The sequence below is a fragment of the Ambystoma mexicanum genome, chromosome 6p, assembly GCF_040938575.1.
Source record: "Ambystoma mexicanum isolate Mex_15411 chromosome 6p, UKY_AmexF1_1, whole genome shotgun sequence".
NCBI lineage: Eukaryota > Metazoa > Chordata > Amphibia > Caudata > Ambystomatidae > Ambystoma > Ambystoma mexicanum.
In genome coordinates, this window is record NC_090935.1 from 255,575,880 (window position 1) to 255,603,270 (window position 27,391).

At 44.1% G+C, this 27,391-nt stretch overlaps 1 protein-coding gene across 1 annotated transcript in view; it reads left to right on the forward strand.

Moving 5' to 3' along the window:
* Positions 1–27,391, forward strand: part of ME2 (malic enzyme 2) — a 426,330-nt gene that overhangs the window by 303,471 nt on the left and 95,468 nt on the right. Inside the window, exon 14 of the mRNA XM_069626976.1 lies at positions 11,571–11,641. Within this exon, the coding sequence (XP_069483077.1) occupies positions 11,571–11,641 (71 nt within the window). The remainder of the gene's footprint in view (positions 1–11,570; positions 11,642–27,391) is intronic.

Below are 27,391 nucleotides of genomic sequence, written 5' to 3' on the forward strand. Positions count from 1 at the left end.
CTCTATATTTCGATAATAATCACTGCTTCTTCAAGGTTTGCTTTTGACAAAGACGGATTACTGCCGAAACATTTCAACGACTGAACTCTCGATAGCAGACAGCAGTTACTTCAGGCTTAGGCCTTCACAGTAGGGGAAGTGGAGGTTTCTAACATTCTCCTGTTAATTAGAGAATGTCATTTCTCATACTTTCCTCTACTTTGCTTTGTCTGCCTGCTCTTTCTGTTTCTGCAAAACATGGAAAGAACACTGTTTCAATTTTGCCTTTCCTGTTAAAGGAAGTTCCCTTGGAAAGACACTTGTAACGAGTGCAATAACTGTCTTCCTCAGGACAACGACAAACAGTGTTACAATGCCTGTAAACTCTTCAAGCCACAACCTCTTAAAGACAGATGCACAAAGTGGTGGGCGGCCTATGCCTTGCAGGCCGAATCCCTTTCCCCCACTCGCGCAGTAGCTTCGGATGTGGAAGACTACACCAGCTACGACTCTAGTTCAGATGCCAAAGACAACCTGGTGGAGTCGTTAGACTCCCACGTGTCATCCCCAACCCCCCTAGGTAAGCCCAAAGCATTGCTACAGGGGTGTCCTCTAGTGACAAGGGCACACATGCGCACACACTTTATAAACACATATCCCACAAGCATTCGTTGACGGTATCAACAAAAAAGCCAGCAGCACCTACGGGTTCGTCAATCTTCACTGAAACCCGGAGAACATCCACATTCTCAGCTATCAACACTTCAGCAACTGCATCAAGCGCATGGTTCTAAATCTGCCTCCCATACATTTTCGATGCCCGTTTCGACTCGCTAAAACTTAAGTTGAAACATCTTTCTCCTACCAAATTAAGGGAACAACACAATAAAACAATGCAACAAGCTGTGGGTACTGATGGCGGGCCGATATCCCAACCTGTTGGCCAGGGCTATGTACAGGCTACTCGTACCCTTTCTCAGTCCCTGCACAGTAGGCAGAGTCCATCTAACTTGGAGGAAATAGTCGTTCCTCTTCCAGACACACCTAAATAAGGGGCCTGGACCAGGGAAAGATTTGAACACGCTATGGACAGGATGTCTGAATTTATTTCTTTTTCAGAAAATTATCCCATTAGGAAGAGGGCCCTCCTGTAGGCTTCAATCATCTCTTTTTCAGCCTGTGACTTGTATTTCTGAAGAGCCCACTAATAGTTTTCATTCAGGATGATCAATATAATATTTGGGCCACATCATTTGCAGGGAATGAAGGTAATTGGTGGAAGCGCCTGATTACAGGTGAAAAGACTCGATGGCACACGGCGACTGCTAAACTTTTAAACCTGGACTTCTCTGAGTTTAGAAAGTGCTCTTGTAAAAATCTCTTTTATGATTAAATACAAGTTAAAAAAAAATATTTGTATACTGACCATGATGATATCCAAGATCCAGACGCATGGCTTCAGGATCCTACTGATGGGGTACATGGCCGGCTACTCCTTCACATTTTGACACTGTTCACTCGAATCAACCCGGTGATTCTTCCCCAGTTGATGATTAATAATGTTCTTAAAAGAGCATCAGAACTCTTTAAAATACACACACAGGAAGCAGTATCTGACCCTTGTTTTGTAAAGTATGTTTTGAAAGAAAAGACGCCAGTCCGTCCATTCCCATACTTAATTAAGTCAAAATGAGGATTGCTTCTTCCCTAGTCACGCCCTCTCTCACACGTTCAGTTAATCCTTGGGATGAGAAGATGTTAAGTCTGCACCCTCCACTATACTTTCAGGGACATGCTGTGCCAGATTCATTGCTAGTCACCACCACCAAAAACCGGCAGGATTTCCTTTGTGCACTGTGAAAGCACCGCCTGATAAAGAATGCAAAGAACGTTACACCATGGGAAAAAGACCCCAATACCATCCGTCAAAGACAGGAAAGATGAAACCAGACCATCTCCTTATCGGTGGAAAGCCTACTTCAAAAGGAAGCTATAGTACTCATCCCATTTCTGGAGGTAAACTAGGGTATTTATTCAGTATACTTCCTTGTACCCAGAAAGGATTTGACCATACATCCTTTTTTAGATTTGCGCCCTGCAAACAAGTATGTCAATCCTCAAAAATTCAGGATGACCTCTCTGCAGGCAGAAATGCCTCTTTTAAAACCAGGGGATTACTGTCATGATTCCTGCCCCTCATGTCCCCAGCCATCCAAGATGTCAGGCTGGAGCCAAGCCACGATCACCTACATGGCCCTCAAGGGCCTCTCCATCCCTCCAAAGACCCACTTTGAGTCAGAATTGGCGCTTGTGGCACCAGACTCACTCACTCCCATAGGATAACATTGGGGATTGGACTTGTAGTTCATTGATGGGGACAATATGGATGCCCCCACATATTTCGCTTCCCAGAACTGCATGTGCAGTATAGTATTTTGGGTGTGGTTCAGCCCAGAGACACCTGGGATATCCAGAGACTATTTAAGCCACGCCCAGGCTGAGAAACATGCTATGTGTTTTCTGCACCTGCAGCGTGACATCTTTCTTCTGCGCTCAGCTCCTGTAAGAACAAGAACACTGTTAGGAACAGCCTTACCTTGCGGTGCTTCTGCCCATCATTCATCGCTCCTTCTGTTCTGTGGGCATCTTCGGCGGTGTCATTCCCATCCCGGCACGCCGCTTCCTAAGGAAAAGGGAAAAGAACAGAAAAAAGGCATTAGTAAGCATTCTGCAAATCTTCACTTATTTTGAAATACTGTACGAGCTTCAAATGCTTACCTGAATCCCAGCCGCTCTGGGGGAACTCTGTCTCCAGAACTTCTCATCCATCTGCAAGAGGGAAAAGATACTCCACGTTAGTGTGTAACATCTAGAGGCGCCGCATACCGCGCTTACTCACCACATTTGTTCTTCATAACCGGCATCCACGCTGAAAACGTTGCGGCACCTAAAAGACACAGCAAAAGAACTCAGTTCAATACAAATACCAAAGGGATGCATCGCGCATCGCGCTCACTCACCTTCAGCGCTACTCATATTAGCAGCACACCGCCATCCCCGGACGCCGGCCATCATCTAAGGAAGGAAAGGAACGAAGTTAGAGAACTGTTCAAAAGACTCATTATACTTACCTGTCGGACTCTTGCCAGTGAAGTAACTAGGCAGCAACGTAAATCATTCACCACCCCCTTAGTGGAGGCCACTCTCACCACAGATACATCCCTGTCGGGACGAGGAGCACACCTTCTCCACCAAACTGGTCGCTGCACAGGGTCACAATCAGTAGCACATAAGCGCATCAATCTGTTGGGACTAGTGGCAGTGTTCAAAGCCCTAAAAGTATTTCGACAACAGCTACAAGGGAAGATGGTCCCAGTCTTAACAGACGGCACCACAGCCATTGTCAGGCAAGATTTTGGGTAGTACCCTTAGGGTGCACTATACAACCTTGGTATCCTGGCAATAGGGACACAACCTTTGGTATACGTCTGTATTACAAAGGTTGGTAGTGTGGTTGAGCAGCCAGTCTTATCTCAAGAGGGGTCATTGTGATCAGTAGGGTAGTTACACAGACATTCACAGTGACAAGTATCCAAATAAACACTTCTACTTCTACTCAAGGTTTCTTGATTAAACAATTATTAATTTATTTAAGTCAGTTAGAATGAGCCTTCTTCAGAATGGGCAATATAATAGTAACACACAGACACACTCCAACATACACACTTCATTTGTACCCATTGGGGATGGCATACAGACACTTCCTACACCCTCAGGTGACTTAAATAGCTAGGACACTTTGGACATTAATATATATCACTGGTACATTTAGAGCATTACTTGGATGAGTGTCAAAGAAAAGGGATAGTAGAATAAAACAAGAGATCACACAAATATTCTGAAGCAGTTAAGTATTTTTGAAACCCCCAATGCACAGTAAGTTAGCCCTTTCCTGGAAGGAGGGTAGACCACACAGTCAGAGGACAGAAGAGTTACTCAGGGAGCCAGGACAGCCAATGTCAGTGGGACAAGTGTCTAGGTGAGCTGAAGCAATTCTTCCAGGTAGGTAAAAGTCTTGCACAATGTTTTAGAAGTCTTTGTAGAAATAGTAGAATCAATGTAGGGCCACAAGCTGTTTAGGCTTCTGAGGAATAAAGCTGTAAGCAACCCTACAGGAGCAACCAGGACAAGTCTCAACTGAGAACAGGTAAGGCTACACAACAAGAGGTAAGTCCCCTTAGTTTAAAGTACCATTTGGTTAGAAGAATGGTTCCAGCTGGCTTCTGTTCCTGTGCAGCTCTGCAGATCCTCTTGTTCATGGGCCTCGGTCGTGGGGACAAGAGGGAGGACTTCTGGAGACTCCTGCACTGCAATGGGACGTTCAGCAGCAGCAAAGGGAGAACTTCAATTCAGCAGCACTTAGCGGTTTCAGTTCCTCGCGTCTCAGCAAATAGCACCACTGCAGGTTCTCGTAAATCACTCTGGACTTTCCTTGCATCTGGTGTCCAGCACTCTATTGAGGTGGCTCCGACTCGGTAAGCCCTGCTTTCTGGGAGTCCACAGGATCTTCCTGGAGCTCGGGTCTGACTTAAATGATGCACTCCAATCTGGTGTTCCTCTCCCTGGCACTTAGGTTCCTGCAGCAGCAAGGAATTACAGTCCGCTCCGAGAGGATGTCCAGAGTAGTTCACTTTGGAGTTGATTGATCCCACCAACTCGGAGAAGTCGTCGTTGCAGGGCTTCTCTAGTAGAGGTGAATTCGGAGCTTCAGCACAGCAGCAGGGATTCACTGGGCAAACCAAAGGTCCAGGAGTTGCAGCAGGCGTCTCTTCTAAGTTCTTCTTCGGATTCCTTCATCCAGTGGTTGACTCTGCCAACCAAGCAAAAAGCCTCGCCTTTTATGCAGGTTTCTCCCATTCATTCCAGCCTAGCTGTCAATCACCCAGTAGTGTGGCTGCCCTTGCAGGACAGCCAGCCGGCCAATCACCTTTGGGTGCATATCTGTAACCAAGGGGATTAAGCACAGGGAGTTTTGGGCACCTCCCTCACTTCCTGCTCCTGCCAGACATACTGGAGCCAGAGGCAGGCTTCACTCGTGATTCCTGCCAAAGACACAATGAACAAAGGGAACAAACCTGGTTTGCCGCACAGAGTAAATCTCAAGAAGGACCTTTCCAGCAAGAAATGACGGAAAAGAAAACTGGGACCATTTTGATAAAATGGGCACCTATGGGTGCTGTACTGCGAACGCAGCCCATGCTAAAAACACACAACGGTAGTTAAAAGTAAACCACTGCCACCAGCCATTAATTATAGAAAGGGTAACATAAAAATGTTACATGAGAAACTAGACAAAGGGGATACTAAGTAACCCCTCCAGCACCATCTTGTAAGATAATGTGTGCTGGGTCTAGAAAGTTACAAATGTAAGTAAAGTCCATTTCACTTTACTGCTCTTGGAAACAGTAGCTGAAGGTATCTAAACTTTTGAGAAATCTAAAAGACTTCCCTGTAGCACTACACGTAAGGTGCTGCGTTCTACAATGTAAAAGATGATGCCTATGGAGTTTGTCAGACTCCAAAATCCAAAAGAAACACAGCATTCAAATCACATAGAAATACATGAGGGAGTGGGAGAAAAAGGTCTCACTCCCTCCAGGTTGAAAATAAAAAGTCTTCGAGTCCAGCAAAAGTGCTGAGGTAGAGAGGAATTCCCACATTTCTGAGAATTCTCCCCAAAAGTGACTGAGCAGCCAGACTAATCTTAAGAGGGGTCAATGTGAGCTGTAAAGCTGTAGCATCGAAAGAGATGCTTCATACAGACTTCTTACACCCTGAGGTGACTACACTAGCTAGAACAGTATTGGCATTTATATATCACTTTTGTACTTGGTAAATTCTGAGGTTGGCCGAAAGGAAAGGTTAAGGGAAGGACAGAAGGTTGAACAGGTTCTCTAGCATGTGATCACTTTCAAATCTCCCAATGAAGTCTAGATAAAACCTTTCCCAGCGATATTAGTTAAAAACCAATGCATCACCTATAAGGGACAGTTAGAATCAAGGTCAATGGACTAGAGGAGTCTGCAGGGAGCCAGGACAGTCAAAGTGGATTGAAGCAAAGTCTATGGAGCTGAGGCACTTCTTAGATAGCAAAAAAGTCTTGCACAAAGTTAGAGTTTGTTGAAGAAAATCACTGTTGGGCCACAAGCTGTTACCCTCGTGAAAGTTAGAGCTACAATCAACTCTAGAAACACAGCTACTGCAAGTCTCAACTGGGAAAAGCAAGCTACAAACGATGAGGTAAGTACCCCAAAGTCAGAAAAGTCCTTTTGGTTAGAAGAAGAGGATCCAGCTGGCTTCTGTCAGATTGCAGTGATGCAGATCCTGTGTTCCTGGGCCTCAGTCGTGGGGACACAAGGAAGGACGTCTGGAGGACTCCTGCACAGCAAACCAAAGGTCGGCAGCAGCTACTGGTGTTCTTCGGATCAGCGTCACTTCGCGGTTTCAGCACCTGGTAAACAGCACCACTGCAGATCTTCGACACCGGTTGGGCTGCCTTCACTCCTTGAGTCCAGCACTCTGGTGAGGTGACTCGAGCTTAGGTTGTCGTGCTTCGGGAGGGTCCTCAGGAGACTCCTGGAGCTTTTGACCGGTTTAGACGTTGCACTCGACTATGGGTTTCTCAACCCCTGGCACTTGGTTCCATCAGCAGCAAAGAAGGACAGTCAGTTGAGGAAGGTCTTCCAGCCAAGTTCGTCTCAGGGTTGGTTGGTCCCACTAACCCAAGGGAAGAAACAGTCCTTTCCGGAAGCTTCTCTTGTCATTTTGGAAAAGGAGTTTCAGCACAGCAGCAGGGCTTCACCGGGCAATGCAACGGTGTAGGAGGATACAGCAAGCTTCTCTTCACGATTCCTTTGTCGGATGTTTCGTCCAGTGGTCTATTCCGTCTTCAGTCCAAGAAGCCTCACCTTTTATGCAGGTTTCTCCCATTCATGCACAGCCTAGCTGTCGCTCGCACAGCAGGGTGGCTTTCCTGCAAGGGCGGCAAGCCAGCCAATCGGGACTGGGTGCATTCAGGTAACCAAGGAGACTAAGGACAGGAAACTTTCGGGCACCTCCCTCACTTCTGTCCTGCCAGACAAATTGGAGCCAGAGGCGGGTTTAGGTGAACCTGGTTTGGCACACAAAGTAAAATCCAAGATAGACCTCACACACAAGAAATGGTGTAAAATGGTGAAAAAAGAAGACCGGGGCCATTTTGACAAAATGGTCACCCAGGGGTACTACTCTGCAGCTGATGATTCAGCCTGCTGTAAAAAGCACAATGGTTGGGAAATTAAACGACTGCCACCAGCCATTTGAAGTAGTGAGGGTAACATAAAAAATGTTACATGAGTAAGAAGCAAAAAGGGGCTACTAAGTAACCCCCAGCACTCGACACAAGATAGTGTGCTGGACCTACAAAGAGAAAAGGTAAGTAAAGTCAATTTCACTTTGCTATTCTTGGGAACTGTATATTTCACCCAAGAAAGGGTATTTAAACCTTATGATTAATCCAAAGTACTTCTGTGACACTGCACTGAAGGTGCTGTGCGTCACCATACAAAAGTAGATGCCTATGGAAATATAAAATCCAAATCGGGTAAAAACACATGAGAGAGTGTGAAAAAGGGCTCACTCACTCCAGGGTTAAAATTAAAAAGTCCTGAAGTTCAGCAAAAGAGCTGGGGTTTGTAAGGTTGAAGGGAATTGGCACAGAAATGAGAATTCTCCCTAACACTTAGTATAACCGAGTTATCCTAAATGTAGTTAATGGTTTATATGGTACCATGAAATTGTGTTTCACTATTCAGAAAAGTATCCTGGTAACAGGGGTGATTTACTAAGTGATTCCTTAACTGATTGTCACTGCATGACTGATGGGTCTACTACCCTTGAATTACTGGAAATAATCTAAATGTAATTTGTGGTTTTACACCCCCTGAATAGATAGGTGTGTTCTATTCTAAATGTGTATGATTAGGTCTGACTTGCCTAGAACTACTGTTTGTGATTATGAACATTGTTCTATGCTTTGGTCTGTGCCCCTTCAGCATTGTGTTGAATTGTTACACTGTGTTTATGACTCTATGACAAAGTACTTGTTGGGTAAGATTTTCATAGTAATGGTAAATCTTCCTGACCTGTGTCAACCCCAGAACTTTTTTGCTTTATGGGTGGGTTATTTTTCCTTATACCTCTGAGAGTGGGAACCTTTTTCCACACTCACAGAATCTTTTACTCTTTTTATGGGTATCATTTTTTAGACTCTCAATAGTGTCTTTTTAAAGTTATTGTCCTCTTTGACAACATTTTGACAATAAGTGCCTGTTGCTATTAAGATTTCCAGCGATCGGAGAGCCTGCTGTGTAACCTGAGCCTGCTGTAGCACTTCCTTCCAATCGACCTGGGGACTCTGAAAATGACGACCCTGACCCAGAGCCTGGTGAGGCCCACTGGACTCAAGAAGACCTGCATTTTCAGCCATCCCACGCCGTGCTGCGACCTTGTGAGGTTACAATACCCTGGGACCTCAAGACATTGTGTGGAGCACAGTCTTCCGAATCTCGCTAAAACTTCGTGGGCATTCTACTGGATCTCCAGAGACACAAATCGAGCCTGAAAAGTCCCCTAACCAGAGTCCTGGACCTCTGACCAGCAATATTCTGTCTTTTTCTGTGCTCCTGTAAAAGGCCCCAAATCCACAGAGCTGCATCCAGCTGCGAGGAAAACCTTGCCTAGAGCCTTCCCCGTTGATCCCTGCTGCAAAGCCCCTTCCAAGGTCCTTTTTTCAGTCACCACGACAAGTAATCCACGACCAGTGTTTTGGCTGCAGATCCCAAAGTTCTCCTGCTGCAAAATCTTCTGTGCTGAGGTACTGTGCTGGCTTGGGTATTTACTTACCTTAAGTCCTTTGTGATTCCTATGTAGTTTTATGGTGTTTTTTGTGATTGGGAGGCCTCTCGTCCAGTTCACCCAGGCTCACTGCTGGAATCTTCCTAGGGTATCTTCCGTGAATCCCCTGGACCCTCAACTCTGAAGTAAAATACTCACCTGTTTGACGAGTCTTCCTAAGGAACTCTGACTTTTTCTACTTGAGAACCTATCCTGACACTGCGTGTTGGACACTAGACCCTAGTGACCCACCTTCTGTCACTGAGAACACTCAGTCTGCAAGAATAAGGGAAAGACTTTTAAAGGATTGGGCCTTTTGCCTAGACAAGAGAATACATGTTTGAAAGTTAGCAGACCAGAATGCCCGAGACACCACCCCATCCCCTGTCCCACTCCATTCTTACCCAACACCACACCATTCCAGCCAGCCCTTACTGAAGCCTGGTAGACACCTGCAGCACCCATAAAACCATGCGTGCCACCAGCCCTTGCATTCACACCTTTAAGAACAACACTACTAGGAATTCCTATCCCAGCATAGGCACAATCAGACTCGACCGCCTCAGATCCAGGACACACACACATCCCTGACCACTCCTAACGCAAGACCAAGAAAAAGTAAAACCAAACCCATACCAGCTAATCACATACGCCCTTCAGCATCTCCTAAACAGCCCACTCCCCAACCCAATACCTCCTCACCCTGCACACGCGATAAAACAAAGGCACACTCATCAACGCTAGATCTCTAGCCGCACACGCCCTAGACATAGCCGACATCATTTCTCTCAATGACCTAGACCTCATAGCTATCACCGAGACTTGGCTCCACTCAGCATCAGGCCCCGCACTAGCCATCCCCAACGATTACACCATCTACCGCGCAAACAGACAAACTTCCAAAGGTGGCGGTGTTGCCATTATTGCAAAAAGCTCCCTCACCATAAGACACATACAAAATCAATCACATCCATCTGCGGAAATACTCACCATTAAACTTTCCACATCCAACACAAGCACAATCACCACCCATCTTATCTACAGGACGCCGGGCCACATATCCTCATTCAATGAAGACATAGCTCTCCTGCTCTCCAACAACACCAAACCTAATTCACGATTGCTTATTCTTGGGGACTTCTACCTTGGACTCAATGACGAGAAGGATAACATAGCAAGTACCATTGCTAACACCATCTCTGAATTAGACTTCACCCATCACATCTCTCAACCCACACACAACAAAGGCCGCACTCTCGATTGGATAGTAATTGAATATTACATCCTTGGGTCTTACTCACCTAGTATAACTGTGTGTTATCACAAAAGTAGTTATAGGTTTTTACTGTACCTAGAATAAGTGTTCCACTAGTCACAAAACGTATACTGTCCACTTGACTGATTATGTGATATGTTGCTGAGCGTCACGGCGCAACTGGCAAGATCTACCACCATTTAATTTCTGAGCATTATCTGAAAGTAACCATTGGTTTTTACTCCCCAAGAATAGGTGTAATCTATACTAAATGTGTATGAAAAGGTTTTACTTCCCTAGAACCACTGTTGGGTGTTCCAAATAATGTTTATGCTTTGGTCTGTGTACCTTCAAGCATAGTGCTGCGATTTTATAATTGTGATTACATATAATGTGAAACTACATATTTCCCCCAAGAGTTATCTGGACCTACTTGTATTTAAATAAACCATTTATTTTTACAATACATGTTGTTCAGGGTTTCTTTGGACCATTTGTATTACAATTTCATTTGTACTGATTCTACAGCCCTTTCTCCCTCCTAAGATAAGCCTGGCTGCTCTGTCAACGCTACCAACGAACTCGGGTGGTACAGCTTTATACTAAGAGTGGAGTCTTGTACTGCCTCAGCTGAATGGTTATACTAAGCCCTTAGGTGGACTTCAGAAAAACTGTCCTAACCTACTTGCCTACCAAGATTTACCTTGGCCTATTTGTATCTATAATAAACCTTAATTTGTTTATAAGACTTCTGGGTGTAGTGTTTCTGTTGAACCAGTTGTATGCTACAGGTTCTTTTTACTTTCCTAGAACCCTCTCTCCCTCCTAAGATAAGCGTGGCTGCCCTGTATCCACTACCAAATACTCAGGTGGTACAGCCTTATACGAAGAGTGGAGTTTTGTACTGTCTCAGTGGTATGGTTTTAGTAAACCCTTAGTTGTTAGAATAAAATGGAGATGAGGCACGCACTCTGATTCCCATTCAGATTTACCAGCTAAAGCAACAGTTAGAGTCAAGAAAACGTTTGGAGGAGAAGACTATCAATCATCAGGGAGGCTGTGTTTCTTTTCCTTTTCAGGTGTGTCTGGTTAATTCTTATTAAAGTCTCTAAGGATTCTGGTACATGTAGTCACACACTTTTTGCAATGCACGTGACTAGCAACCAACTCTCCTCCAAAGCACAAATCTTTCCCTTGATAGGGGGAGGGGGAAAACCATGTTGATGTATGTTCATGTAATGGAGGAGGGTTGGTTCCTAGTTGCCTGCATTGAAAAGTGTGTGACTACATGTATGTATCCATCAACATTTTCTCTGAATAATCTTTATTACAGATTGCAAATACTGTGCATGTGATGTATATTTATTTTTTAATAAGACTGCCATGCCTTATTGCATTTTAGGTGTGGCTCTTGCAGTAATCTTGAGTGACGTGAGACATATCAGTGACCAGGTCTTCCTCGAAGCCGCAAAGGTTGGTGTTGAAGTTTACAACATTATTATTTTATTAACTAACGTTACCAAAATGGCTCAATTTCATTAGACACATGCACACAAAAATAGTTTAACAATTAGAAAATGATGAATTTACTTGGAAATAACATGGTATTTTAGGTGACATGTACAGTTTGTTTTGTACCTGAGCCCTATGCTTTTGAAGAGGTGCAGTGATATTTTATTAGTGGTCGGAACCATTTTTCAGTATTCGTCGACCTACTAAGTGCACATTGATAATTCCATTATTCCTTTCTGTTCTCAGGCCACTGGTATGTGGTGGCTAGCTAATATGGCATAGTTCTGGCAGCATCTAGTCCCGTGCAAGATGGTTCCTGCAAATACATTTAATGTTTTATTGCACTTTCCAATGTTGAGCTAACACTAAATTGCAATTTTGGCAATTCTATTCTGAGGAGTGTTGGGGAGAATTCTCATTTCTGTGCTAATTCCCCTCAACCTTAGAGACCCTGAGTTATTTTGCTGGACTTTAGGACTATTAAATTGTACCCCTGGAGTGAGGGAGACCTTTTTCACACACTCATGTGTTTTTACCTGATTTGGATTCTGGTTTTGGAGTCTGTCAAACTCCATAGGCAGCTGTTTTTTGCATGGTGACACACTGCACGTCCAGTACAGTGTCAGACATTCTTTTAGATTTCTCATAAGTTTTAAATACCTTTTCTTGTATGAACTACAGTTCCCTAGAATAGTAAAATGAAATTGACTTTACTTAACTTTTCTCTTTGTAGAACCAGCACATCCCATCTTATGTGGAGTGCTGGGGGGGGGGAGGTTACTTCGTAGCCCCTAATCCTACTTTCTCATGGAACATTTTTATGTTACCCTCCCTACTTTAAATGGCTGGTGGCAGTGGTTTATTTTATCCCACCATTGTGCTTCACTACCGCAAGCTTAACCCTCAGCTGCAGTCCTGCACCCATGGGTGACCATTTCTTCAAAATGGCCCCTGTCTTCTTTTTTTGCCATTTTCAGTTTGTGAGGTCTTTCTTGGTTTTTACTCTGTGCGGTGAGCCAAAGTTTGAGCCCTTTGTTTGTCTTGCCTTTGCTGGGCTTAAGCCCTGAATACAAAAAAGGTAGCAGACGCCCGCTCTAGAAAGAACATGGCATGATAACCTGTTCTGTGTTTTTTTTTCCCACTTTGAGAGTCCGCAGCCGTTGCTTTTAGCTCACCGTACCTTTCACAAAGGAGGAATAATCCATTTGCATATAAGTCTTTGTCCCGCCCACAAGAACAATCCAGCGCCGAAATGCCAGGCAAACACGTGTCTGGGGTTGCTGTTGGTACTCTTGTTCAAAGGTGGTTTGCCTGGCATTTTGGTGCTGGACTGCCCTTGTGGGCGGGACAAAGACTGATCTGCAAATGGATATTCCTCCTTTGTGAAAAGTACAGTGAGAAAAAAGTGATGGCTGCAGACTCTCAAAGTGGGAAAAAAAACACAGAACAGGTTATCATGCCATGTTCTTTCTAGAGAAGGGCACCTGCTACCTTTTTTGTGCTCTAAGCCCTGAATCCTGCCTCTGGTTCCAGTGTGTCTGGAAGGGCAGGATGTGAGGGAGGGTCTCGAAACTCTCCTGTCCTTTGTCCCTATGAATTGAAAGAACAGCAGATGTCCACACACTTGTGGAACACTCTCATCCCCTGCACACCTATTTGTATTGTAAACCAACCCATATGTTCGTTTTCTTTCCTTTTTTGTAACAAGTTAGAAATAACAAGTATTCCATTTTTTATATAAAACAAAGGTTTCTTTGTATTAAGGTTAATTTTCTCTTTCACACAAATTTCAAAAAAGAATTCAAAAGAAAATTCATTTGCAATCATACAAATTTCTCCAATTTCACAAATGTAATCTTTCAAATATCCAGAATAGCATCTATCGTTTTGAACTCTGTAACATAGATATTCCTAGTACGTATGGAAATGTTTTCTTCATTCTTTATAATCTGCTGTACGTATTTCAGGAAAGTGGCATCCCTTCTTCAGGAGATGTTATATTCAGCTTCATTTCCTTCTATTCCAATTCCATCTAATAAAGAAAATTGAATGTATTTCTATCACTCTGTATTATATTTACAATTCCTTCTCATTCTTTCATGATCCTTGTGTATAAAATCAACTGGATGTTATGTTCAAATTCCTACTGTTTGGAAATTGATATCTTGTACCCCGGGAATCTCCCTAAAAAATTGAAATAACGCTACTTAGTTCAGCTTACCGCTTTGGACTCTATCATGGTTTTAAAATATTTCTATCAACAATGATTAGAACTGCATACTTTCTATTACCTGTATATTGTTGGTAATAGCTTCCAACTCTTCTGGCTATCAGGTTTCTCTTTTTCTTATTAGAACTCCACTTTTACTTGCATGCGTTGATAAACTGGCACTGTAGCTTCAATACCCCGTGGAGGATCCTATGGACACATTTTGGGCAAAATGTAGTATCCTCTAAGTGGCATTTGCTAGTGTAGTCACATTCCAACAGTATATAACTGTTGATATCTCCTATTTTTCTTGTTTAGGTATACTTACCAGTATTTCCAACACCAGGTCTCAATCTAGTGTTTAGAATAGTCTCCGGCCGCGGTTGTGGAAACACAATGGCCACTATTTATTTACACATGTCGTCAACGTCAAAGCGTGATGACATCATAGTGTTTTTTTTGTTTACTCAGTTATTTTAAATGCAGCAATTGATATAATATTCTTGTAGCGATTGATATAATTTTCATTTCTGTTCTATTTTAATGCTCCTTGTTATATTCTGAGTTGCTGTAACCAAAACCTATATAATAATGGGATTCCCGGAATTCCTAGGGTCGCTGACATTTTTTTAGTGGCTGTTTTTCGAGTGACAGGTGATTCAGTTGCCATAGCTATTTCATGTACTATCATGGGTTATTGTGTAAGCGCTAGAGAATGGACCTAGAAGCATCTACCGCTTTGGTTGTTCTTTTGCGCTTCACAACGTGATCATGACCCTGATCTTCTGTGGTGGACATAGAAGCATCTAATGTTTTGGTTGTCGTTTTATATTTTTTATATTTCATTTGTTTTTGTTACGTGATCGTGATCCTGATTTTCTCTCGTGGTCCTATTTTTATCATCCATATGTTTATCCAAGAAATCATGCTCACATTCTTTTTATATACAATCAGTCTGTGCTTATTTTACAACTAAATGTACAATACATTTAATCCATAGTCAATAACAATAATTTCGAAATGTCCTTGCACTACGGTATTCTGAATTGATTTTATGCATTATTCCACATTATCACCTTTTCTTATGTGTGATTAGTAATTGCTTAATGTGATTGCCTAGAGATGGGTATGTGTACTTATTCGGGCATCCCTTATGTTTGTCAGGGGCCCTACGGGTATATCCATGAATATTAGAGAGAATTCTCATTTCGAATGGATTGTGTCCTCCCACGTATTCCTCATTTTATGATATTCGTATCCTGCCAGCTTCGCTGCTTCGGAAAAAAAAAAATTCTCGGCAGAGGATACTGTGCACGAGGTCGTGGCATCGATGTCCCTCGACGGGCTCCGTACCATGTCGACATCACCCTCAGTATAAATAACTTGTGCCGTTCCCGTTGGCTTCAGTTCCTTTTTTTTTCCGATTGCTTCGCTCTCGAACGGCACGCTTCGAAATTTTCTTCTGAAAATGTTGTCTTCTTCTACCCCTTCTACTCCCAAGACGGGGTTAAAAAAATGTATCGACTGCGGATCGAAGATTTCGATCACAGACCCTCACTGCGTTTGTCTCTGGTGCCTAGGTTCAGATCATCGAACCGGCGACTGTGGCTCCTGTCAGTCGATGACGGAGAAGGCCCTTCATGAGAGGAAAGGTAAACTGATGGTGGGGCGGGAAGCTTCTAAGGCCTCCTCGAAGGCCTCATCGAAAAGACATAAAAAAATCAAGCGATTCGAAAGAATTGGATCGTCATAGAGACTCTAAGAGATCCCGATCTCGTAGTAGATCGAGGCCCTCTTCATCTTCCTCTTCAAATTGGTATGATGCCCGACTAAGTCGGATTCTCCAAGAAAATGCGAAGATTTTAGAAGGAAGATGATGGAGGTCTTTGAGAATGCGGCCTCGATCCCTTCAATGAAGCCTCAAAAGAGCCAGACCCCGGTCGCTCCATTGGACGACACAGGGAAGTCAGGAACTACTGTGGTAAAACCCAGTAGTATGGGTGAGAGTCGACTCCAAGTCGTCGAAGATTCATCGAGAATCTAGTGTTTCCCTGACACTGTATAAGAAACAAAAGTTGTCAAACATCCGCGACTTCGCCGACGGCTTCGACATCGAAGCCAAAAGCATCTTTGACGCCTTTTGTCGAAGACATCATCGGTGTCCTCGAAGACTCCGTCGATACGGACAGGGTTGTCCTTAGAGTTCGTCCTTCCTTTCTTCAGAAGGTGGTGTCAGAATTTCATTTAAGCCAGAAGGTTATTCTTCCAGCATTTTATCCTCCTCCACATCCTGGTAAGCAAGAGGAGAGGCTCCATAGGTTGGATCCTAAGAGAGCTTTAAGCTTCTACATTTCACACATGTCCTGGGTCAGAGTGGACGATCAGCTCTTTATTGGTTACGCTGGAAGGCGTTTGGCACAAGCTGTTAATAAGCAGACTTTGTCTAGATGGATTATCTTGGCAATTTCTGAATGTTACCACTTGGCGGGTAAGAACCCTCCGGTAGGCTTGCGGGCCCATTCTTCTAGGGATATGGCTGCCTCTACTGCCCTGCAGAGGGGTGTTCCTATTCGTAACATTTGTGAAGCAGCCACATGGGTTTCGGTCCATACTTTTGTACAACACTACTCCCTAGGTTCTATCCCTGGGCAGGATCTGGCCTTTGGCAAGGCGGTCCTTTACTCTGCATTTTGATTGGGCATTCTAAATTTCTCTATTCTAAATTCTTTTCCCACCTCCTTACGTTGGTACTGCTTTGGGAGTCTGTCATAGATATGGAATACGTCAGAGGACCCAGACTCCTCGAAGACAAAGTTACTCTCTTACCTGGTAACGTTCTTTCGATGGGATGGTCCGACGACATATTCCCTATCGCTCCCTCCCTGTCTACCCAGCTACAGAATTTCTTATGCGATTGCAGCTTACATTTCCGCAAGGCTTTCTGTGGTCATACTGGCTGAAGATTGGTGCCGCATGTTCTGGGGGAAAAAACTACAACTGAGGCTACGGGCATTGTGCGTCCTATCTATAACATCCGGTGACGTCAGCTCGACGGAGGCCCTCGAGGACAGCGTATCGACGTCATCGACGCAGGATGCAGACGGCGAAAGATTTTCCGAAGCAGCACAGCTGTGGTGATTACTGTCATAGATATGGAATAAGTCGTCGGACCATCCCATCGAAAGAACGTTACCAGGTAAGAGAGTAACTTGTTCTTCTGATCCTGAGTATTTAAACAGACATCCCACTCCAGAAAGTCTGGTTATTCAAGCTGCAACTGCCTCAAGACAGACTGCATATCCGTCTTTCCCTCCGATAGAGAGGATAAGAAGGTGGATGCTTGGGCCCGTAAAGTTTTTACTTCGGGTAGCATGGTTCTCAAGTCAACTAATGTCACCTGTACCTTGGCCAGGTTCACCCATACACTATGGGACTGCATTTTGGAGGCAGCTGAACATATTCTGGAAGGCGAGGAAAGGGAAGGCTTCCTGAATATTGTCAAAGATGGAAAGGAGGCAATAGGGCAATTTCTCCAGTCTCGATAGCATCAGCAGATCCATGGCTGCAAGCGCAGTGCTACGCAGATGTGCGTGGTTGAGGAAGTCGGGGTTTGCACCAGATGTGCAGGCCAGACTTCTCAACATGCCTTTTGATGGCTTGAGGTTGTTTGGTAGTAAGGGGGATGAAAGCCTAGAAAAACTACAGACCTCAAAAGTGGTAGCTAAATCTCTTAGCGCCTCCATGCGACAGCCTCAGAAACCCTATTCAGGCTCATCTTCCTGGAGTGGTCGTTCTTTTCGAAACTACACCTCTTTTGGTACAGGAAGAGGGCAGGCCTTTCAAAGAAGCAAGAGAAATGTCTCTCGTGGTGAACGAGGAAAGACTGCAAAGCCAACCTCGGGAACGGCACCTTTGCCCTCAGCCGCTGCTGCAGCCATCTCCAAATCACTCTGAGGCCTTGTTACACAAAACCCCAGTGGGAGGCAGAATCTCTCAGCATCTGTAAGAATGGCGGGGCATTACTTCAGATGTTTGGGCACTGGAAACAGTAGCTCAAGGTTACTGCCTTCCCTTCCTAAAAAGGCCTCAGAACCATCCACTGGGAACCAACTCTGTCAAAATTCCAGATCCGCTCCTGTTGCAGGAAATGTTAACCCTGCTAGAGAAAGGTGCAATAGAACAAGTACCTGCAGCGGAGAGGAACAAGGGTTGGTACTCCCCATACTTTCTCATCCCAAAGAAGGACGGAGGATTGAGACCCATCTTGGACTTAAGAAATTTGAACAAGTTCCTCAAGAAGGACAAGTTCAAGATGGTAACCCTTTCTCAGATCCTTCAGGCTCTCTAACCCCAAGACTGGTTGGTATCATTGGACCTTCAGGATGCTTACTTTCATGTGCCAATCCATCCCAAGCACAGAAAGTACCTGAGGGTCGCGATTGGCAATACTCACTATCAGTTTCAAGTTCTTTCATTCGGGTTGATCTCCGCCCAAGGGTTTTCACCAAATTGATGGCGTTTGTGGCAGCGAGTCTCAGGAGAGGGGGATTCACGTCTACCCCTACCTGGACGATTGGTTGATTTAGAGCACGTTCTCCCGAACAAGCTCAGGAACATCTATCCATCACCGGTCACGTCCTTCACAAAATGGCCTTCTCCTTCAATTTCAAGAAGTCCCACATGATACCATCCCAAGAGCTTCAATTTATCGTAGCAGTTTTGGACACTTCTCGGGCAAAGCAACGCCTCCGGAGGTGAGATTTCTCCACATTCTGCAGATGGTAACAAAGTTCCAGAATGCCCAGCATCTGCCGGCCTTCAGTTTTCTGAGGTTGCTCTGCCTCATGGCGTCCTGCATTTTTCTGGTGCCAGAGGCCAGGTTGAGAATGAGATCCCTTCAATGGGCCCTCAGAACTCAGTGGTCCCAGTTCTCTGGGAATATGTCGGATCTTCTGCAAGTCCCGAGCACAGTCCCTCAGGATCTACTATGGTGGGCTTGCAACGACAACATCCTCAAGGGAGAATCTTTTTGGCAACCATGGCCGGAGATAACAGTAGTAACAGATGCCTCACTCACAGAGTGGGGAGCCCATACCAACGATCTGACAATCAGCGGTTACTGGTCTCCATCGGAGTCCAAACTACACATCAACCTATTGGAGCTGAGGGCAATCAGACTAGCGCTGAAGGCTTTTCTGCCCTCTGTACAGGGAAAGAATGTCCTGATAATGACGGACAACAGGGTGGCCATGTACTACCTCAAAAAGAGAGGAGATGTAGGGTCACTACCACTGTGCAGAGAGGCAATGCAGCTCTGGTTTTGGGTAATACGAGAAGGAATCTCTCTATCGGCAGTTCACCTAGCCGGAGAGCAGAACACGGCAGCAGATGCTCTGAGCAGGCAGAGCACGGTCTCCCATGAGTGGGAACTAGCTCAGGAAGTCCTTATGGAAATCTTCCCCCTTTGGGGAACCCCTCGAGTGTATCTGTTCGTGACCACGTTAAACCGAAAGTGCGAACAGTACTGCTCAAGATAATTTCCTCTGAGAGGAGCTCTAGGAGACGTGTTTGTGGTGGACTGGATGTTTCGCGTTTCCTTCAGTCCCCGTGATTCCTCAAGTAATCAGGAGGTTAGGAAAGTTCAGGAAATCCATGATCCTAATTGCCCCGGATTGGGCCAGGAGGACGTGGTACCCGGACCTTCTGGACATGTCCATCTGCCATCCAATACGTCTTCCGCAAAAAGAGGATCTTCTCTTGCAAGAGGAAGGTCGGGTTCTCCATCCAGAGGTCAAGACACTCAATCTTCACGCATGGTTTCTGAGAGGTTTGGGATCTTCCGGATGACGTAATGGAGATTTTGCTTTCGGCCAGAAGACCAGCAACAAAATCCTTGTACCGGTGTCATTGGAACAAGTTCAGTAATTGGTGCAAAGATAAGGATGTGGACTCTTTTCAATGTGGCACCCCAACGATGCTTTCTTCCCTATTGCATCTAGCCAATCTGGGGCTCCAGATCGGAACAATCAAAGGATATCTAGCGGTGCTGTCCATTTTCAAGCGCTCATAAGAGGTTCCTTACTTCAAAATTCCATTGATAATTCAGTTCCTGAAAGGGCTCACTAATGTGTACCCTCCAGTCCCCTTTCATGTCCCAACGTGGGATTTAAATCTAGTACTTAAGTTTCTAACTTGTATACCTTTTGAGCCTCTGCACTTTTGTCCCTTGAGGCTTCTAACATTAAAAACTGTTCTTAACATCAGCCCGCAGGGTTAGTGAACTACAGGCTCTCTCATGTAAACCTCCATATACTACGTTTTACAAGGACAAGGTGGTTCTTAAAGTTAAACCCTCTTTCTTACCAAATGTAGTTTCTGACTTCCATTTGTCACAAAAAATCATATTACCAACATACTATCCTCCTCCTCATTTAGGCAAACATGAGAGACTGCATAGGCTGGACCCCAAAAGGGCTCGCAGTTTTTACATTTCAAGAATGTAATAATTGCGTCAAGATGACCAACTTTTTGTAGGTTATACGGGTCATAAATTAGGATTAGCGGTGACAAAACAAACCATATCCCGCTGGACCATTCTGGCTGTAATTGAGTGCTACAGATTGGTGGGGAAGGATGCCACAGATGGGCTTCGAGCCCATTCCACTAGGGGGATGGCTACTTCTGCGGCTCTGAAGAGGGGAGTCCCTGCAGCAGATATTTGTTCAGCTGCAACGTGGGCATCAATGCATACCTTCATCAAGCATTATTGCTTGGATACTTCTTCCTCCAATGAGGGTTTATTTGCCAAGGCGGTACTTCATTCCGTCCATGAAAATAATAAATAGTACTCCCACCTCTAAAATTACTACTGCTATGGGAGTCTATCATAAGATGAGGAATACGTGGGAGGACACAATCCATTCGAAGAAAAGTTACTTACCAACTGTAACATTCTTTCAACTGGATGTTCCTCTCATGTATTCCTCATCGCCCCTCACAGCCTACCCCACAGTACAGTTTGTGTTTCTTACACTTTCCTCTCACAAAGTGTCTATCGGTCATGAGGCACGCCTGGGTGTTCCTCGAATAAAACAGAACTGAAGTCAACAGACGCGGCACAAGTTATTTATACTGATGGTGACGTCGACACGGTACGGAGCCCTGTCGAGGGACATCGACGCCACGACCTCGTGCACAGTGCCCTATGCCAAAAAACTTATTTTCAGAAGCAGCAAAGCTGGCAGGATACTAATATCATAAGCTGAGGGATACGTGGGAGGAACATCCAGTCGAAAGAACGTTACTGTTGGTAAGTAACTTGTTCTTCTGTGCTAATAGCCTTCAAACTTGGAGACCCCCAGCTCTTTTGCTGGACTTTTGGTCTTTTTAATTTTTATCTTGGAGTGAGTGAGACCTTTTTCTCACTCATGTATTTTGACCTAATTTGGATTCTGTATTCTTTGTTTTTGGAGTCTCACAAACTCCATAGGTATCTACTTTTTGTATAGTGACACATAGCACCTTCAGTGCAGTGTCACAGAGAAGTCCTTTGGATTGCTCATAAGGTTTAAATACCTTCTCCTGGGTAAACTACTGTTCCCAAAAGTAGCAAAGTGAAATTGGCTTTACTTACCTTTTTCCTATGTAGGTCCAGCATACCCCATTTTATGGGGAGTGCTGGGGGCTCCTTAGTAGCCCCTTTTCCTACCTACTCATGCAACATTTGTTATTTTACCCTCACAACTTTGAATGGCTGGTGGTAGTTGTTTAATTTTCCTACCCTTGTGCTTTCTTACCGCATGCAGAACCCTCAGCTGCAGTTTAGCACCCATTGGTGACCAATGTGTCAAAATGGCCCCGTCGGCTTTTTTCGCCATTTCTGTTTGTGAGGTCTTTCTTTCTCTGCACGCCAAACCAGGTTTAACTCTTTTTTTCATTTTGCCTTTGGTGTACTTCAGTACTGAAACCCGACCTCTGGCTCCAGTGTGTCTGGCAGGGCAGGAAGCGAGGGAGGTGCCCAAAACTCCTTGTCCTTAGTGTCCTTGGTAGCCAGAATGCACCCAGTGCTGATTGGCTGGCTGTCCTTACAGGACAGTCACCTTGCTGTGTGAGTGACAGCTATGCTGAGCATGAATGGGAGAAATCTGCATAAAAGGCGAGGCTTCTTGAACAGATTGAAACATCCAATGAAGGAATCATGAAGAGAAGCTTGCTGCATCCTCCTGGACCATTGAACTGCCCGGTGAAGCCATGCTGCTGTGCTGAAACTGCTTTTCCGAATTGACTAGAGAAGCTCCAAAGATGGCGTCTTCTCTTGGGTTGTTGAGACCAACTAACCCCAAGACGAACTTTGCTGGAAGACCTTCCCCAACTGACTGTACTTCTTTGCTGCTGCTGGAACAGAGTGCCAGGGGTTGAGAAATCCGTAGTCTAGTACATAGTCATTAAGCTGGACCGGAGCTCCAGGAAGATCCTGAGGACCCTTCAGAAGCAGGATGACCCAAGCTCGAGTCACCTCACCAGAGTCCTGGACTCAAGGAGTGAAGGAAGGCCCACCAAGTGTCCAAGATCCACGGTGGTACTATTTGCCGGTAGCTGAAACCACGAAGAGCCCCTGGACTGAAAAGCCCCCGTAGCTGCTGTCGACCTTCAAACTGTAGTGCAGGAGTCCTCCAGACATCCTCCCTCTTGTCCCAACGACTGAGGCCCAGGATCTGAAATCCTGCAAACAGAACAGAAGCCAGCTGGACCCTCTTCTTCAACCTTAAGGTACTGTGCTGACTAAGGGGTACTTACCTCTTAAGTCTGTAGCTTGCATCATCTCACTTGAGACTTGCAGTAGCTGGTTTTTGTAGAGTTGATCGCAGCTCTGACTTTCACAAGCCTAACAGCTTGTGGCCCAACAGTGATTTTCTACAAACTCTCTAACTTTGTGCAAGACATTTGTGCTATATAAGAAGCGACTCAGCTCCATAGATTTGTCCTGGCTCCTTGCAGACTCTTTTGACCCATTGACTTTGATTCTAACTGTCCCTCAGGGGTGGCAACTTGTTTGAAACGGTTATTGCTTGGAAAGATCTTATCTAGACTTAATTGGGAGATTTAAATGTGCTCACATGCTCTGAGAACCTGTTAACCTTTTTTCCTTCCATTACCCTTTCCTTTTCACAACCTCAGAATTTTACCAAGTGCAAAAAGTGATATATAAATGCCAATACTGTCCTAGTCATTGAAGTCACCGCAGGGTGTAGGAAGCATCTCTAAAGAGTATCTACTTGCTTATCTTGATTCTGAGAATGTGTTATGAAGTATATTTTTATTGTTGCACATTGCCATTCTTAAAGAATGCTTATTTAAAACTGACTGTTAAATAATTATTTTACTAGAAAACCTTGAGTGCAAGTGTTATTTTGGTACTTTTTATATGTGGATTTCGATGCTACAGCTCACATTTACCCTCTTGAGATAAGTCTGGCTGCTCAGTCACACTACCAACTTGTGTAGTACATACCTATACCAATAGGTGGGTTACCTAATACCAAGAGGACAAGACTGGTGTAGTCTCCACAGGGTTACTGCAGACAATCCTGCCTAACAATGAGAATTATAGAAAGGCACTTAGATTGAATTCCTTGTTCATTCCATCTGGAACTAAACTTCCCAGTCTTTCAATACTGAATAATTCTCTCTGATCCATGTATTTTGCATGGTTTCCTCCCCTTTGCGTTTTTTTCACAACTTCTGATATTGTCACTTTTAGTTTAGTATGCCTATTTTCTGCAAAATGCTGTGCGACCAGTGATCTGATGTTATTTATTCAAATGCTGCTTTTGTGCTCGTTCCATCGTTCTTTCGCTTTTCTTACTTTCTATTTGTCCCACATAGAATATTCTGCACGGGCAATTTAGTCCATAAATGACTGATCTTGTGTCGCAGGTTGCATAATCATTTATCCTTATTTTGTTCCCATTTCTTGGGTGTTTTCTATAGTTGCCTCTCATCACATTGTTGCAATTATTGCAGTTTAGGCACAGAAAAGGTGTGCTTCTAGCCATACAGGATTCAGACTGTCTCTAGGAATACCTGAATGCAACCAGTCCTGATTGGCTGCTGTCTGTCCTTTCAGGACAGCCACCCTGCTGTGTGATTTACAGCCTAGGCTATGCATGAATGGGAGAAACCTGCTTAAAAGGTGAGGGTTTTGGGACTTGAGTCAGAGTCGACCACTGAGAGAAACACCCAACGAAGAAACTGTGAACGAAGCTTGCTGCATCCTCCTGGACCTTTGAATTGACCGGTGAAGACCTGCTGCTGTGCTGAACTCCTTTTTCACCTTGACAGAGAAGTTCCAGATGGAACAACTTCTCTCCTTGGGTTAGGGGGACCAAATACCCCAGAGATGAACTCCACTGAACCACCCTCCCCGACTGGCAGTGCTTCTTCGTTGCTGGGAGAACCGAATGCGAGGGGTTGTGTATCAGTAGTCGAGTGAAACGTCTGAAGCAATCACGAATCCGGCTTGAAGCTCCATGAGTCTCCTAAAGACCATGCAGAAGCAGGACGACCAGATCCCAAGTACCCTCACCAGAGTGCAGGACCCAAGGAGTGAAGGAAACCCAACCAGTATCCGAAAACCATGACTGTGCTGTTTGCTAAGTGCCTCTGAAATTAAAGAGCCTGTAGCTGCCGCCGACCTCCCAAGTATAGCCGCAGGAGCCCTCTAGACATCCTCCCTCTTATCCCCAAACCAGAGGTACTGTTTAGGCCTTGGGTACCTACCTTCATGCCCTTTAGCTGTGCTCTTCTCAGTTGGGAATTGCAGTGGCTTATTTTTCAGAGTTGATCTAAACTCTCCTTGCACAGGCGTAACAGCTTGTGACCCTACAAGTGATTTTTCTACAAACTCTCTGTGCAAGACTTTTATCCAAGAAGTGTCTCAGCTCCATAAACTGTGGTCAAATTGACTTTGGCTGTCCTAGCTCCTTGAAGACTCTGAGTCCATTGACTTTGATATTGTTTGTCCCTCATAGGTGGTAGCTTGTTGTAGACTGTTACTGCTGGGAAAGGCGTGTCTAGATTCCATTGGAAGATGTAGTTGTCCTCACATATACTGAGAAACTGTTTAACCCTTTTCCTTCCTTAAACCTTTCCTTTCTACGACCTCGGAATCTGCCAATTATAACTAGTGTGATACATAAATGCTGTTACTGTCCTTGTGATTGAAGTCACCTCAGGGTGTAGGAAGTGTGTAAAGAGCATATCCAAAGATGGTCTACTCACTTGTTTGATTCTGAAAAGTATTTTTAAAGTATATTTACATTGTTACACAAATTGGCTTTTTAAAGAATGCTTATTTAAAAAATTGATGTTAAATAAATAACTATAACTGAAACCTTGAGTGTAAGTGTTGCTTGGCCAATTGTATTTACGTATTTCATTTGTACAGCTCTACAGCTCACATTTACCCACACTACCAACTTGTGTAGTACAGACCTATACCAAAAGGTGGGTTGCCTAATACCAAGCAGATAAGTGTTGTGTAGTCCCACACAGTGTGACTGCATCAATTCTTACATAACAAGGAGGTTTCCAGAAATAGAGTAAATTGCAAGATACTGCTATAAATGTTCAATGCAAATCCGTTGAGAAATGCATACTGTATCGCCCCAGCATTGAACTTGTGTGATACTCCACAGACATTGCCAGACTTACACAGTCCTAATGCTTTGCTCCCAATTTCTAATTTTTTTCATGTTACCAAAAGGAATCCCTAATCCGCACACACTACTTTTGTTTGATTGACATAATTATTGCCTTGGTTTGTTTACATTAAGTTTACTCCTAACACGTCCAGGCCCATCATTGTCTTCACTCCAAACTTCACTGTAGAAAACCTATATATTGTCAAGCACCTACCTGTGTGACCTTTGTAGGCCTACCTGTGTGACCTTTGTAGGGCTGTATAGTTGTAAACATTTTGTCAGTTGTTTGTTTTAAAGTAAAGTTTTCAGGTCTCTTGATTAATCCCCTGGGCAGTACCGTCTTCGCCATTGAGAATTACCACTTTGTCCCCTAATAACAAGTTGGCAATGTGTCTGCTTTTTTCACAACATCGTGGTTCTCGGTTCAAAACGTTACATATTGCAGTTGTCAATATATTGAACTGTGTACTAAATTAGAAATGCCTTCCAAGGAGCCAAGTCAGTAGTTTTCTTTCACTTCTTGTTCTTTTTATATAAGATGACAACTACAAACTGTTACCTTATTACTGTGCAGTCTTGTGTCTGAAAAGTGAATGTAAGATGAAAAGAGGAAGGCTGCTGAGGTAATCTGTTAAAAGAAAATATTGACGGTAAGTCAATGTAAGGTTGAAGGTCTTGTTGAGGTCTGTAATGGCAGAGGATGCGTATAGCTCACCCCATTCCCCTTGGAATCCTTTCACGGAAATATCAAAAGATTGAATACTGTGTATGGGATTAACAATTCAAACCCACCTGAAATGTTGTAGTTGCTCACAAACTTAAGTATCATTTGATGGAAGATTATGATACCAGGAACCTACAAAAAGTGTTTGTAAATCATTTCTTGAATGGGATTGTGTGCCAAACAAGTGCCCTGATATAACTCTATGAAGAGAGTCTTCTTCCAGTAAAAATTGTCATCATCATTGTTTTTGATTTTTACTAAAGTTCACCCATGGTCATGTTAGAGGAATTTTCCTGTAGTCCTACTTGGAGGTAAGACTTTAGTAAGCTATCCCAGTGGTTTGTAGATCTCCAAATCTTAGTATCCGTCTGTACTAACTCAGGACCTTGGCAGAGCAGTCAGGCTTATCTTAAGAGGAAGATGGGAGCTGCAAGTAAGTACACTGAACCTTAGTTAGACATGCACACCAAATACACTCTTACACTTATAATTTATATACAATTATGTATTTGTTATATAGTCACCAGATTCACTTCAAATACTTTTGATGTTTACACTAGAACACTTCAGAATACTTGAATACACTTCAAAGGGAACTTTCATTTTTAATTTTGTTCGCGGTTACATTTGTAGCAACGTTAGACAGGGAAAAGACATTGTTATATTATCAGTTCTAACGCTCACCTGCGGATTCTAACAGTTCATACAGTAATGAATTTATTCTGGGAACACAAATAGTAAAGTCACTTAAAGGGAGGAACATGGTTAGTTGGGTTAATATTAGCCTGGTTTAAGGTTCTAGCAAGGGTTTCTTTGCCCAGTAAGTCTTTTAAGTCCCAAAACACAACCCTATCTAAAGGCAGTTCGGAGAGGGCTCCAAGTCTTTACACTCAGCAGAATATGAAGAGTTCCTGTGGATTTCCTCCAGTCTATAGTCTTATAGAAGCAGCAAGTTAACAACTAACAAGAGAGATCTTGTAAAGGACTCGATGAAGGGACACAAACAGCAGCTTGAGGCGGAGGTAAGGGGAGTGACCCTGTACACCTCTAGGCGCACTCCAACAGCGACGTCTTGG